The 14,573-nt window shown below is 42.7% G+C and overlaps 1 protein-coding gene across 3 annotated transcripts in view; it reads right to left on the bottom strand.

Moving 5' to 3' along the window:
• The window catches only part of csgalnact1a (chondroitin sulfate N-acetylgalactosaminyltransferase 1a), a 35,499-nt gene that overhangs the window by 15,117 nt on the left and 5,809 nt on the right, over window positions 1-14,573 (bottom strand). For all 3 annotated transcript variants that reach the window (XM_053411524.1, XM_053411523.1, XM_053411525.1), the window contains exons 2-3: window positions 6,124-7,411; window positions 1,977-2,193 (exon numbers count right to left, since the gene is read on the bottom strand). In XM_053411524.1, the coding sequence (XP_053267499.1) occupies window positions 1,977-2,193; window positions 6,124-6,931 (1,025 nt within the window). In that variant the 5' untranslated portion in view covers window positions 6,932-7,411. The remainder of the gene's footprint in view (window positions 1-1,976; window positions 2,194-6,123; window positions 7,412-14,573) is intronic.

Here is a 14,573-nt window from a genome sequence, read left to right on the forward strand (position 1 = left end):
TAAAAGATGACTGAGTACGTGCCGAGGATACTGAGTAGTCATGAAAAATATGATTTTTTACTGTCGTTAAAGATGCTGTTGTGTTGAAGGCTCTATCATTAGAAGTAAAGTTATTTTTTAGTTTGGGTTATAAATGAAGCATTCCTAATTTTGTCACTCACCACAGACAACAGAATATTAACAAAAAATGTCTAATAATTTGATCATGTGCCGAAAATGAGTCTTTAAACTCCACAGAGTCTGGCTGCAAATGTTTGCAGTTTGTTGACGCTTGTGTGAATTCACATATCATCTCTGTATCCTGCACTGGGGAGGCATTTCACAGTGAATCAAGAATGCAGTCATTTTTCAAGCATAAATGTGAGTAAAGGACATTTGATACGTCTCTCACCACCATCATCTCCTCAACTCACACACACACACACAGTTTATCCTAGAAGACCGTTAATATGTATGAGGGTAAAGAGTTTGCTCAGCCACTTGCAGAGCCTTTCAAGCAAGTATACACTCCTTGCCATGCTTTATATCAACGTCTGCTGGTCTGCCCAGGGGGGTATTTTAATGGGCTGCAACACTGCTACTAAGCAGGATTTACCATGTAAAAACAGCTGTGATAAGCAGCCGTGGCAGCACAATAAATCACACACATTAAAGAGGATGTTGCCTCAGCTGATGGTGAAAGAGTGTGGCGCTGGAGCAAGCTGCTGCTGCTGCTGTTCGCTGATGATTTCTGAACGCATTTCAAAATATGATTTTTATTTTAATGACAGCAATTAAGTGATAAAGTTTAATGTGACCTTGTAGCTGTAGAGATCCATGAAAAGAAAATCAAACCTTTGTGCTTTTTCTTTTTCATAAATTCTTTATCGCATCCAGAGAGTATAGCCTGGATCTGTTTGTGATGCATCAAAAATGTATGGGGTCTATGAAACCTTTCCTGTGAACATGTAAGCTGCTTTCAGACATGCAATGAATGTGTAGCCCGGAGGGGCTCTATGTGAAACAACAAATAATAACTTTATTTGTATAGCACTTATCTGAACCAGGGTATTAAGTGCTTCACAAAAGAAATCCATGGCAAAAAGATGAATGAAATGTCCAATTAAGTTGATCCCATCATTTTCTGGAACTTTTCCTGCTCGACCCCCTGAGTAAAATCTGTCTGAGTGATCCCATGTGAGAGTACGGGAGGAAAATGTCTGCAACATTCACCGCAAGCGTGTGGGCGTACTGATGACGATTTTATCACATGACCCAAAACAGAAAATAAAAAAAAATAAAAAAAATAAAAAAATATCTCAGAATGAAAAAGAGGCTACACTTAGAAGACTATGACAAAGATTTCAACTTGGAAGTAAAACAAGAGTTTGTCGATATGCCTGTGGCGATGTGCTGCAGAACACACCACATTGCGAACATGTCTGACTTGGGCAAACTCTTGCTGCATTCCTTTTATATGAGACACATCTCAAATACATAATATGCTGACCCAATTTCCTGGACATTTTTCCGGAGCTCGTGTCCGAAAACGGCTCTGGTGACAGATGCAGAGATGGGAGCTGTTATTCATGTTCTTGTCTGAGTCAATTAACTCTCTCTCATATTATTTGCATTGTGATTATGCCTACCAGCAGAAAAACAAATTAACTGATAACACTGTGTGTGCAGTTTCAAAATGTTAATTGCATGTTTCTGCAGAAAAAGAAAAAAAAAACTCCCTCATGTTAATTATCTTTCCTCTAATCCCCTCCACTTCTTGTCGCTGTCTGCCTGATCCCCAATTAAAATGTAAAACTGGAATAAAAACTGGATTTGAATTGCTGAGTATCACATTTTTGTGAATTAGTTAATGCCGAAAACCTCCTTGAATAATTGCATTATTGTGATGCTTCTGTTTCTGTCACATTGTTTGTGTTACGATGAAATCTGAGGAAGAGCAAAGAAATCACCATAAGAAGCGGAAGGTTCGGTCTCACCTGAAGTTCTGCATGAACTGTTTGAACTTGTCTGTGCGCCGGGACAGCGGGACGACGATGTTGATGGGGACGTTTGATGTGTCCACCCTCTCGTTTTTCACTTTCATCAGCGGTCCAAAGGGACGGAACAGGACCAGGCGTCTGAATTCATTACTCGACTCCCCTCTGAAGGTCAGCTCGTACAGCGTCCCTTTGTCCCTCTCCGTGCGAGTGATACCTGATTGATGAGACAATGAGACATGAAGTCAGGACCTGAAAAATCCTACGTGCAAATTCAATGGAACAGTTGGGGAAATTTGCTCTTTTTTAAATCTACAGCAAGGAGATAATGTTTTTAGCTTAGCATAAAGACTGAAAGCAGATGGTAAGAGCTAGCCTAGCTCTGTCAAAAGATGTAGCATGTTTTACATCCATACTACATAAGGCAGTACCATAGACTGCATATAAAGATGGATGACATGACAGCTCCCCAAAAGTGAAGCCAAAACATCTCAATCGCCACCTGATGGCTGGCTGCAGTATAGGTCATAAATCCTCCCTACTCCATGTTAGCTGATTGGACATCGGCCAAACTAAATAGGTCAAAATAACGTTTCTGCCAGTTTAGGTATTTCTCATCGTACTGATGTATGGTTAGCAGATTTAGAACGTTAGCATGCTAACATTTGCCGATTACAGAAGCTTCATTACACTTGTCCCAGATTGGGTCATAAAATATTCTAAAACTAGGATAAACAAAATTTTCTCAAATAATCCTGAGGGGGACACAAATATCTGCCACAAGTTAGTAGAGCGATACTGCTACCATTGCCCTTTAATCAATGCAGTTATACAATACTGAACCAAGTTGTGGTTTACAAGTTTACAAACTGTGATAAGGCTTCCTCTACTTCCATGTTTATGCTAAGCTAAGCTAATAGGCTCCATACATTTATATTGAACGCTGTTGAGTTAGATTTGCTTTCAGGGCTTATCAGTCAGAAAGCCTTGAAGGCAAACTACTCCCTTGAGCATTAACTGAACACACACTGAGAGTGGTATTGATCTTGTCTTTTAGCTCTCAACGAGAAAACGTCTTTCACAAAGTTTAAGTGTAATTCATATAATGAGCTTTAATGTTAGACTTTGGTTTCTCTGCCTGTTGTTTCTATGCCTGTTGTTCCTCTGCCTGTTGTTCCTCTGCCTGTTGTTCCTCTGCCTGTTGTTCCTCTGCCTGTTGTTCCTCTGCACGTTTACTTTGTCTCAATGATTAGGATTTTCAGTTTTTATTTCTCCCAGGTGTGGCTCTTGTTTAGGTCCCATGAGATTTTTCCATTTGCGTTGGTTGATATCAAATTCTGAAAATCACAATAATATCATTCAAGGGAAAATCCCTCTTAGCATCGGCTTCATCATTACTTCTTTGTTCTTTGTGAGTCATCAGTTCTCTGATAGCTACTGTGTGTATAACAACGAGGGCAAATGAGGCAACATGAGTCATTGTCCATGCTGCCTGCTGCTGGCCAAAGAGCAATAACTTATCATACACTTATGACACATAAACACTGAGAGAAATGCTATTACGGTCATCCGGACCAATATCCTTATTTCATGCAATGCGTCCGCTGGATTCTCTAGAGAGAAAGTTGCATTTCAATTACCCAGGTACTAGTAGGGTTATTACTTTCAAATTGAACTGCTGAGGTCGATGGGAAGGGAAATGGGGATATAGAAAGTAAGAAGTGAAACCAGTCTGAAAAAGAAATAGAGAGTGAGGAAGAAAACACAACACTGGAGGTGCAGAGGCTTCGAGGAGATAAGGAAAAGACTAGAGAAACACACACAGATAGAAGTCGATCAAATACAATGACGGAGAAAGAGCGAGAACAGAAAGTAGCTGTGGGTAAAGATCCAAAGTCTGATTGCAGCTTTCCGGTTAGGTTGGGGAGCTTCCTGTGATGGGAGGCCTCAATCCCCATAGGGACGCGACAAGCTTCAGTTTAGTAGATATGTGGAAGAATTCAGACTAAATGCCTTCACTTCCTGTCTCTGTCTTTCTGTCTAAACTGCTTCCCTCTGTCCCTTCTGTGAGCACAGACCTCAGTGGTTGGAGAGGTCATTTTGCATACCTCCACTGTTTGTGTGCAGTTTCAGCTCACTAGCTTGTGTGTGCAGCCTCTGACAGCCGACAGCCAACCCGACTGCCTTTCTCCTGTCTGGCAAAAAAAGGAGGCTGTGTTTTCCCAATTTGCTTAAAATCGATGGGTAAATCCATTAAAGGGCACTCACTGCGAAATACCAGCAGGAGAGAGTCGCTATTTCATTAAAAGCACGCTGCACTCTCCTGCTGTCTCGCTCAGGATTTGTGGAGGCTGTTTATCTGAACGCACACACAGATGCGCACAAATGTATGCACATCTATTAAGATTGCCGTCGCGTAAACACACACTTAGAACACACGAGACCACACACAGGCTCATGTAGATGTGAGAGGCTCCATAGTGACCTGTGGCTCATTTCCTCTAAGCCAGGTGCACCTCCGCCCACTCAAACACTGAGGGATGGTGACCTTACAAGAGGAGATCACACACACAAACACACACTCACACACACAAAAACACACACAAACACACACACACACATGGTTAAGCTCAGCTATCCTTGTTAGGACTTTGCATTGACTTCCATTCATTGTGGACAGCCTAACCAAAACCTAATTTCTCATCTTAAGCAAAACCCCAAAACCAGTTCATGCCCTAACCTTAACCTAACCACACTTCACATCTTACCCATAATCATAACCAGGAGCTCAGAAATGACGATTTGCCTCAGAACCAGGCTTTGGTACCCATAAGTCTACCGGTCCTGACAAGGTCAGTGTTAATACTGGAAAAGGTCCTATAGAGGTAACACACACACACAGATATACACACACACACAAACACACACACACACACACAATAATAGCACGTTTGAAGAGATGCTGCACAGTGAATGTGGAGCAGCTGTGTTCATTTCCTGAGCTTGTGATCAGAGCTGAGTCCAAGAGGATATCCTGGCTGCGCCCGTACACGACAACACCAACTTGTTTCTGACCTTCCAGGGATTCATGTTTCAAAAAGAAAACTCCAACAACATCACAGTAACTGAAGGTAGAAGAAGAAACTAAAGTATAGTTATTCTGGGATAGAAAACAAACTCGTCAATGATATAAATGGAATACATATGAAAAGGTTCAGGTTTGCAAGACTGTCTCCAAGGAATTATATTTACTTATTTGTTTTTCCCAATTACCTTGTGTTGTCAAGGGTTACGTTATTATCTACGAGACAAAGGGAGAGAGAGAGAGAGAGAGAGAGAGAGAGAGAGAGAGAGAGAGAGAGAGAGAGAGAGAGAGAGAGAGAGAGAGAGAGACTTTGGTTGCCGGAAAACAAATTAACTCAGAGTTGTCACGTGTGCTCTGATTGGCTGTGGCGATCAATGATTAAACCTTTAATCATTCCCTGGAGTATGTGCACAGCGGGTGGTAGAGGTGGATGGTGCATGTACAAAGCACGGGACTATAGAATTTAGTCTATGACTGTTTATGTTTGATTTAGGCAGCAGTAGCAGGTTAAGGTTTAATAAAGATGTTGTGTTTTTCACACTTCTAGTTCAAGACCAGCCAGTGCCTCTACATTTTTTTAAAAGCTGTTGCAGGTGCAGCTGTAACCACAAGATCTGATATTTTTGCAGAAAAATATTTTGCCAGAAAATTTCACATTAAGGATCAACCTTTTCCCACTTACCAGGTACTATAATGAACAATTCCTTGTTATATTAATATACATTTTAACGCAAGATACATCCTTTCAAATATATTTATTTTGATCATAAATACTTTATGAATATTTCTAGGGCCCTTTTCCACTGATCAAAAAACCCATTAACATCTGGCTTCAAATGGTCTGCAAATGGGTACGATCGACATTCACTCCCAGGTCAAATGACTCATCTTCTTTTAGTTTGCAGATCTAGACGCTGACACTGCACTTTTTCGACGTTATGACACATATCGTATTTCCCAGCGTTGGTCAGAGTTTTCACACACTTAAAAAACCTGCATACACCAACTCATTTTGGTGCCAAGAGTTGGAAGAGACAAGGTTGAGATTTGAAGTGTTCTTACCTTCTATGAAGTCGGACGGTGCGTAAACTTTGCTACTTTGCGTCTTCTCTGCTGCACCCCGGGCGTCCTGGGATGGGGGTGCGTTGAGGCTGTGCAGGGCCGTCTCCAGCACGTCCCCCAGCTCCTCCCTCTTGTCCTTCCTCACCGGCTTCTCCTCAGGGTGACGTGTCAGGCCCATCTCCAGCTGGTACACCCTCTGCAGCGTGAAACTCTCAAATGGCACCACCGCATACTCGCTGGGCAGCCGGATGCCGGCAGTCACCTCAGCCTTTGAGAGCTGGCTCCTCAGGAAGTCCTGGAGATCGGCCTGCTGGCTCTTGGCTCCTTGAGTCTCTCCGAGGCCGCCTCCCTGGGAGCCGACCCCAGTTTCCGGTCCCTCTGCGGGGCCTCCTCTCTTCAGGCTCTCCTGCACTCCTTTCAGCTGCTGGCTGCGCTCCTGCAAAGCCTCCTTCAGCTGTGCAATCTCTTTCTTCAGGGAGGAGATGTGGTGTCGGTGCTGCTCCTCACGCTCTTGGAGGAGCACCTGGTACGACTGGACACTCGCTGATCCTCCGCTTTGAGCAGGCCCCACTCCGGCTCCTCCTGTCCCACCGGCCCCCACTCCCACTCCCGGTCCTGTGCCCCCCAGGCTGGGGTGATTTGATCCAGCGCGGGGTAACGCATGACTCAGTGGCGGGTCATCGGAGTGTGGGGGGCTGCAGGTCATCACGTAGAGCAGTGACAGGGAGCAGCAGAGGAGCACCAGCGCACCCCCAACACGGGAGACCCAGGTTAGAAGTCCACGCCGCAACATAGCTGTATGTAGCATCAAACCTCACCACACACAAACCCACACACACATCCACACGGAGAATATCAAGTAACCTCACACTCTCCAGCATCTATGATAAGAGTCCATTTGTGATTATGTTCCATCACCCGGCGAGGAGGCGGACTACTTATCGGTATGAGGTCATTTAATCTGAATTAGGTCATTGCCTCTCCACCGCCTGCGATTGTTTTGTCATTGGCAAAATAAATATATGAAGGTCACAAGCGTCTAAAAAAGCACTTTCCCCCTCTCTGCTGCAGCAATCATCTCCATGGTGTGAAAGAGGAGCGTCCCAGACGCTGTTACATCATCTATCACTCATACGTGACTCATCCGTTCACATGTGCTCAGTCAGTCCATAACGTCCTCTTCCTGTCTGCCCGCCTGTGTCTCTGATGCACTGAGAAAAAACGTTTTACGTCCCATGAGAAAGCGACTCCTCAGAGGTCGGCGGGGGTTTCTCCATGTTGCTGTTTCCTGAAGGAGGGAGACAGAGAGGTTTGTCATCAGACAGATAATCACTCTTGGCATCTTCTCCTCCACAAACTCCACCTCTAGTGAAACAAATCAGGAACACGCCACGGCTGCTTTAAAATGTTAGTTTAGGATGGCAGAGAGTTCAACAGCCGACGCCAAACCAAGCATTCCTCAGGGACGGCAGCTCCTGGAAAACAATGTTGTCACTGATGTCTCTGAATATGAGGCTGTGTGCAGGGCTGTGTGTTTTAAAAAGTGTAGCGAGTTTGTGTTCAGTAGATACAGAGCAAAGAAACTAGGACAAATAGTACCTGCAGTATATATATATATATATACAGGTGGTGAACGACATGTTATACTGCCAGACTTCTCTCTGTTCATTTCTTTATTTCACTTCTTTAACCACAGAGTGTCCTGGGATACAATGTCTGTTTTTCGAGTGACCTGAAATGACATCCTCGCCTATTTAAGACTGTTACATCCATCATGAAGCATGTTTATGCCTCTGCTCTGGTGATGTCCAGCAGCTGGAGACGTTATGTTTTAGGGTTTTCTGTGTGTTTCTCTGTCCCACATGATATCTCAAGAACGCCACGAGGATATTTCTTCAAATTTGGTAGAAATGTTCAGTTGGCCACAAAAATGAACTGATTTCGAGGTCAAGGGTCAAGGTTATTGGGACCTAACCAGTTCATTTTGGTCTCATTATCTTAAGAACGCCTCAAGACAATCTGTTCAATTTGGGCTCAAATGTTCTCTTAGGATCACAGATTAATTGATTAGATTTAGGAGGTCGATTGGTCAAAGGTCATGGGGACCTCACAATTTGTGTTTTTGACCTTTTTCTGGAGGACACTGAAACCATCTTCATCTGCACCGATTGGACGGTGCTAGCTGTCAATTACAGCGTATCTACGCCCCAATGCATACTGCGCTTCATCGGCCTCATTTTCCTCTAATGGGACCGAAATTTACTAAAAGAAGATCCTGCTGTATCGACAAAGACATGTAATTAGAGAACTAGATGCTACACTGTGGATGGAAACGTTATAAGTCAAGTGAGAAGTTGAGTCTCATGGACTTCTATAGACACTGACCTGTTTTATGAAGGTTTCAGACTCGTCCACACTGGCTTAACTTTACAGACTCATTGTCTATTTTTGTATATACATGTCTACCGTCTGACTTAAAGCGTCTTTCTTCTGATATTAGTTTTTTTCTTACTAAGTAAAGTTTTTCGCTCTATTTCTCTGAAAATTGTTCAAGTGAAACTATCTTCAAATAGAAAGATCCCTCTGTGGTTGAGAAACTCTTTAACCATGACCACTCTAAGGCTGAAATTTGTAATGAGTGGCCACAACTTATCCGTTTATTTTCAGGGATCACAACCAAAAATACGGATGATATGTCATAATGTCACATACAAATATAGCCCAAAATACAAGATGGTAGATGTTGTCTCATATCTAAAACTAGAAAAGTTATTTCCTGGGAAGTTGTTTTCGTGTTTGAGTTACACTGCGTATCTGTAAATGTATCTCTGTGTATCAGTCTTGGTCTCTTGACTCCCCACACAGTCAGCTCTTTTACAGCGCTGCCAGAAGCCAAGACTAATGAAAGGATCAGTATATGGCAGGAGTGAATACTGGACTGTGCTCCCACAGACGGCTGAATCAGGGGAGACAGGGCGTCTCTCCAACAGGACCTCCACTGACGACTCAGAAAATGTTTGGGGAGAGGACGCTGGGTGGTGGGGGGAGCGGGTGAGTCCGTGCTGGAGGGCGAAATATGCCTGCTGCGATGGAGCATCATCCCTCATTTAAAGGAAAATCCTTGTGATGTCAGTCTAAGGAGCCATAAGCCCTCATACAATGTATGGTATGCCATTAATGCAGAGGTGGCATTTCAGTCCCTTTCTTTGTTTGGTTCACGAGCTGCCCTCGGTAGTCTTGAACACACGCTGGGAACCACCTTTAAATAATGACATCGCTTCTCCTCGATGACTTTGACTTTTCCACTTTCACGACTTCCTGTAACACACGCAGCTACACTTGAACTAATGCCAGAGAGAGTGACCAGGAACCAGCCGCTCAAATGAAAGCAAGCACTTAGCTCTGACATTGTGAAGGTCAATTTGCCTTTTCATTTTCCTGGCCAGCAAATGCACCACTTTGCGTTTCAACTACAGTAAACCTCTGATGTTTTTCAGTCGCAGCAGGAGCTGAGCAATGTCCTTATCACAACACAAAAACTATAATGTTCCGCAACCAAATTTGTAATGACTTTGAGGCAACTTTCATTCTTTTGACATACACTTTGTTACGCCACATCAAAAAGGGATATTAGCTTGCTTTCATTATCATTTAATTGAATAGTCATTTATCAGATGCCTGGAAATTTAGAAAAATATTAATTTTAATTATTTGAGTAGCCCATATTCACTAATCACTCTGTATCTTATGCCTTAACAAGGTGCTACGTTCTCTGTCCTTAACCATCGAACAATCTTTTTATGACATTAAGAAGAAAAGAAAAAAAAAATCTTTTTTCCTCTCTGAAACCTCAGAGAGGGCTGTGTGTGATGGATCCCTCTCTCAGGACGGACACAAGTGCAGCAGATGTTGCTTGACCTCAAGCAGACAATCAGCCAGTGTGACTCAAGTGAAAGCAAAAAAGTTAATAAATAAAAGGAGAGTACCAATCAATAGAGCGAAAACCCGCCGAGGTCCATTGTGAAACCAAATTTCACAAACTCATAAATACCCTTAAATTTTTTTTTGTTTTTAGAAAAAGTCTAAAAATCCCCTTTCTGACACTGTTTCCTGGATCCACTCCTCAGTCCGGACCTGCAGCCAGGTAGAAAGGCTTCTCTAATGGCCCATGTCTCCCACTGTTTCATGGAAATCCGCTCAGTGTTTTATGTGTAAATCCTGCTGGAAAATGATTTGTGGATTTTGTTAAATCTTTTGTTTCCCCTGTGCTTCTTTATGCCAAGCTAAACTAACAGTGTGCTGGTTTCACCTATCCATTTGCAGCACATGCTTATATATGAAAGTGACATTAATCTTCTCCTCTTACTCTCTGCAGGGAAACCAATAAATGTAATTCAAAATATATTCATGTATAACTTCAAACATTTGATTGACTATTGCTGTTGATCTGTTTTCTGTTCAACTACTGATGTTAAACCAGACACTTAAACCGCAATGATGCACAACTGTATCTGACGGCGGCGCTTTCATTCCCCTGTGACACTGAGGAGAAGCGCTTCTTTTAGAAACAACTGTCAGCTGCGTCACCCAAACACAAAAGAAGTAAAGATCCTCGGTGTGGAAGCGGCGAGTCTCAGCTGTCGAGTTATGAGAGAAGGATTCACCGCCGCTGAGAGGAAATTGGTCTGATGGAGATTTATGAGCAGAGACTTCTCGGTCAATCCCTCTGAATGAATGTGTTGATTCGGGCCTGGTTATTTGACTCCCCGTGGGGATAGGCATGGCTGCAACACTGCAAAACAGGCTCCTCAATAATCACGCTGGATTTTATTGGTGGTGAGATGTCTGAACAGGCGTCTCCAGTTTCCTGCTTTGTGTCACTGTAGCTGTTCTCATCTTTGTTTTGTTTTTTTTGAATCAGCTAGTTTGAGGTGTGTCTTTTACACATTGTTCCATCTATTTATCAGTTTTCATTGTGTTAAGGAGGTAGTGGTAATTTCTCCTCTCTGCACAGACACAATAGCACATTGTAGAATTGGGTGGTGGTTGTTATTATATTCTTGGTTCATGGAAGAGTTTGACCACCAAACATAAAAAGTATGATTTCTGGTCCCCACTCGTCATTCTGGATTGAAATCAGAGTGACTTGTTTTTCCATGGCTGACAGATGATGTGTCTTTAATTGATGCCAAACCGCATTTGCTTTTTCTCCAGTGGGTTGACGCTGGATTTCTGAAGTCAACAGCCTTATGTCATCTGATGAACACAAAACACAAACTGTTTTTATATGGATTCCTCAGAGTTGGTTGTCAAGGAATTGTGACCAAGACATGGGCTGATCTGAACATTTGACATTTGAGAAATAAACTTTATCTCTGAGAATGTAATTGTAATGTTTTTAAATTAACTCAAATATTTTGTGTGGAATCTCTGGACGACACTTTCTTGTAAGGACCAGTATTCATGTCCGTGGAGCTCTGTACTGGTCTCCACCGACTCCCAATATTTGCCTCTTTATCGGCAAAGCGCTTCACCAGCTATTTGCTTACTAAGATATTCTGTTGTTTGTTGCTTGGCAGGTAGTTCACAGCGGATTTTAAGAGCCAATTTTGCTGAAATTAATTACCTGCTGTTAAAAAACTGGGGTATGAGAGCTGTTAATGAGGTCTGACTCTTTATGGGTTGAAGTCCCCAACTCTCATTACACAAAGTCATTAAATCCATTGTTAATGTAAAAAATAAAAAAATCGATCTATTAGTTGCTCAGTCCACAACTTTGGTCCAAACCGAAAAGATCATGTCACCCACAGTATGAACAATAAGCATATTGACTTTAACATTTGGTTCAAAACACCTCAGTGTTCTACATTCAGCTGCAGAGAAATGCTAACATGTGCTTTTGACTCTTTGTGATGTTGCACCTATAACCTTAACTCTTACAATTGGCACAGTTGATAAGTATTATTATCATTTTACCCAAAGCTGCAGCTCCCCTTGGATTTATACAATGTGATAGATCATTGTTTTGCTTTTCAATTTTCAACTTTACTGTTTTGGTTAACTCTCATGCATTGTTTTTAGTGAAAAAAGGTTATTATCCCTCTGTAAACGGCCGATATTCAGCTCAGGGGTCGGTGGAGACCCAAACCAGAGCTAACAGAGAATATATACTAGACTTCCATTCATCAGGTGGGTAGATGCATGGCTCCTAATGAACGCTAGCGCTGCTCTATAACTGAAGGTTGTGTAAATAAACAACCAAGATTACCATATCAACTGAATAGCAGATAGGGGGTCTGTTGTTTTCGTAACTTGTGTCTGATGTAAGATTTAAACTTCAGCCAAGAACCAGGGAGATTTCCAGTAAACCCAAACTGTCACTGTTTTCTCCGAGAGGAAATTACACCATTATACTGTGTAAGCTCTCGTGTGGCAACTTGCCACAACAACCCTCCCCTGACTTCGACAGACACTAGGGACATTTATTGATTATTTTAGAGCACATTCGTATTTTCAGTACAAACAATAGGGACAAAATTCAACCCAACAGAAAATTGAGGAGTTCCAGTTTTCTCTCTGTATGGGACTGTGACTTCCCTCTCTGACCCGGAGCCTGGGAGAATTGATAACAGCTTCCTGCTGTTTGTTACAACCTCTAACTGTCCATGTTCCCCTGACACAGACTCCAACAAAGATCTCATGGAACTTCATTTACCAAACTCCGTTTTGCATAACAGAACTAACAGGTCTACATGCAATAGAATTACTGTCAAGCCTTGTTTACCAGCAGAGGAACAAGGCAGAAGATACATTTCTATGGATACGACTTCCTCAGATGACAAAAGTGACAAATGTGTTTTCAGGCGTGTCACATATTTCATTCTCTCTGCTAGAGAGTGGAGACGGAGGTGCAGGCAGGAGAGTGGGGAGAGGTCAGAGAAAGAGAGATGAAATAAATAATCAGCCTGTCATTAAGAAGAATAAAACGATGAAGGGGGAAGAGAGTGATTTATTTTGTGGCTCGAGATATTTCCAAAGCAGAGCTCTCCAGCCTCCAAAATCATTTCCTCCCCTCCCGCTGCAGCTTCCTGCACACAAGGCGCGTGTGTGTGTGTGTGTGTGTGTGTGTGTGTGTGTGTGTATGTGTGTGTGTGTGTATTTGTGTACTTCAGTCTATGTGGGAATAAGTGTGTGTGTTTGTATCTGGTCCATTAGTAGTATTGAGTGAGGAGTGTAAGAGCGGCACGAATCTACTGTCGCAAAACAGAACGAATCAATTTCTCCTCAGGACTAAATACCCCATTTCTGTTTGACCCTCGCACTGGTGCAGCAGAAATCACACACAAGTGACAGGTTATGTACGTTTGTGCCACGGCCGACACAGGTCGACCTTTAAATGTCCATCGAATGTGTGAGGCGTTCGAGAAACGACCCTGTGACCCTCTCGTCGAAACAAGCGTAGCATCTCAGTCCTGCTGTCGGACTGAGAGAGGAGGCGGTCTTTGCTCTCTGCTGGGGTTCAAGCTCCCTCTTGGAGATTAATGTATGCACTGACAACACACGGTAAATACGATCAAAGACGGAAGCTACTTGCTGATGCATTAATCGAGACGGTGGGAGTGTGTGGTTGCGGGCGCATGAGGATATGTGAGTGAGAGATTGCATTAGAGAGACCCACAGAGAAGATAACGTATATTGACTTTTAAGGGTCATACTATAGCTTTTGCAGATTTCAGCTCTCAAACTGCAAAACCTGCACTTCACATGGTGGCTGACAAAATTCAAATGCAGGCTCGGGAGGGTTAGATGATTACAATAATTTCTTCACCTCTTTGAAACCATTGCTTTCCATTGCAGGGTATAAATATCTATTAACGGAATAATGAAAATTGCTTGAGTTGTGTAATCCATTGCAGTGAACATTAATTCTGCAATGAGGCTTGTCAGTGTTTCATAGCGATAAATTCAGAGTTTATCCGTTTAAAGGAGCGATCCAGTCATCACTAAAGGCCACTATATCTTAAAATGGTAAAATAATTATTGGTGCAATTTGTTTTTACAGCTTCTCACAGCGCTGATGTGTCCAAAGTACATGTTGGGGTTATGGGAGCTAATGGAGCAATGAGTGAAAACTGCAACTGGTCAGCATGGACTGCTTCTGTCATCTGCAGGTTGTTTGAAATGAAGATTATGTGCCTTTATCGTATGATTTTAACTAACGCACAAATAGACAAAACCATTTACTGCAAAAGCCACTGTTCACCATGATCACTGATCAAGTGTATGTAACAACAGTAATAATGCATACGGCATGGAATCATCCCAGTCTGTATGTCTGTTTTTTGTTGGTTTATGTTACCTGGATTACGCCAGAACAACCAAACTGATTTCCCTGGTGGAGGGATGAGGAATGAGGGCCGAGCCCCAAGGAGAACCCATCAAAATTAGGT

The sequence above is a fragment of the Pleuronectes platessa genome, chromosome 19 (genome assembly GCF_947347685.1).
Source record: "Pleuronectes platessa chromosome 19, fPlePla1.1, whole genome shotgun sequence".
NCBI lineage: Eukaryota > Metazoa > Chordata > Actinopteri > Pleuronectiformes > Pleuronectidae > Pleuronectes > Pleuronectes platessa.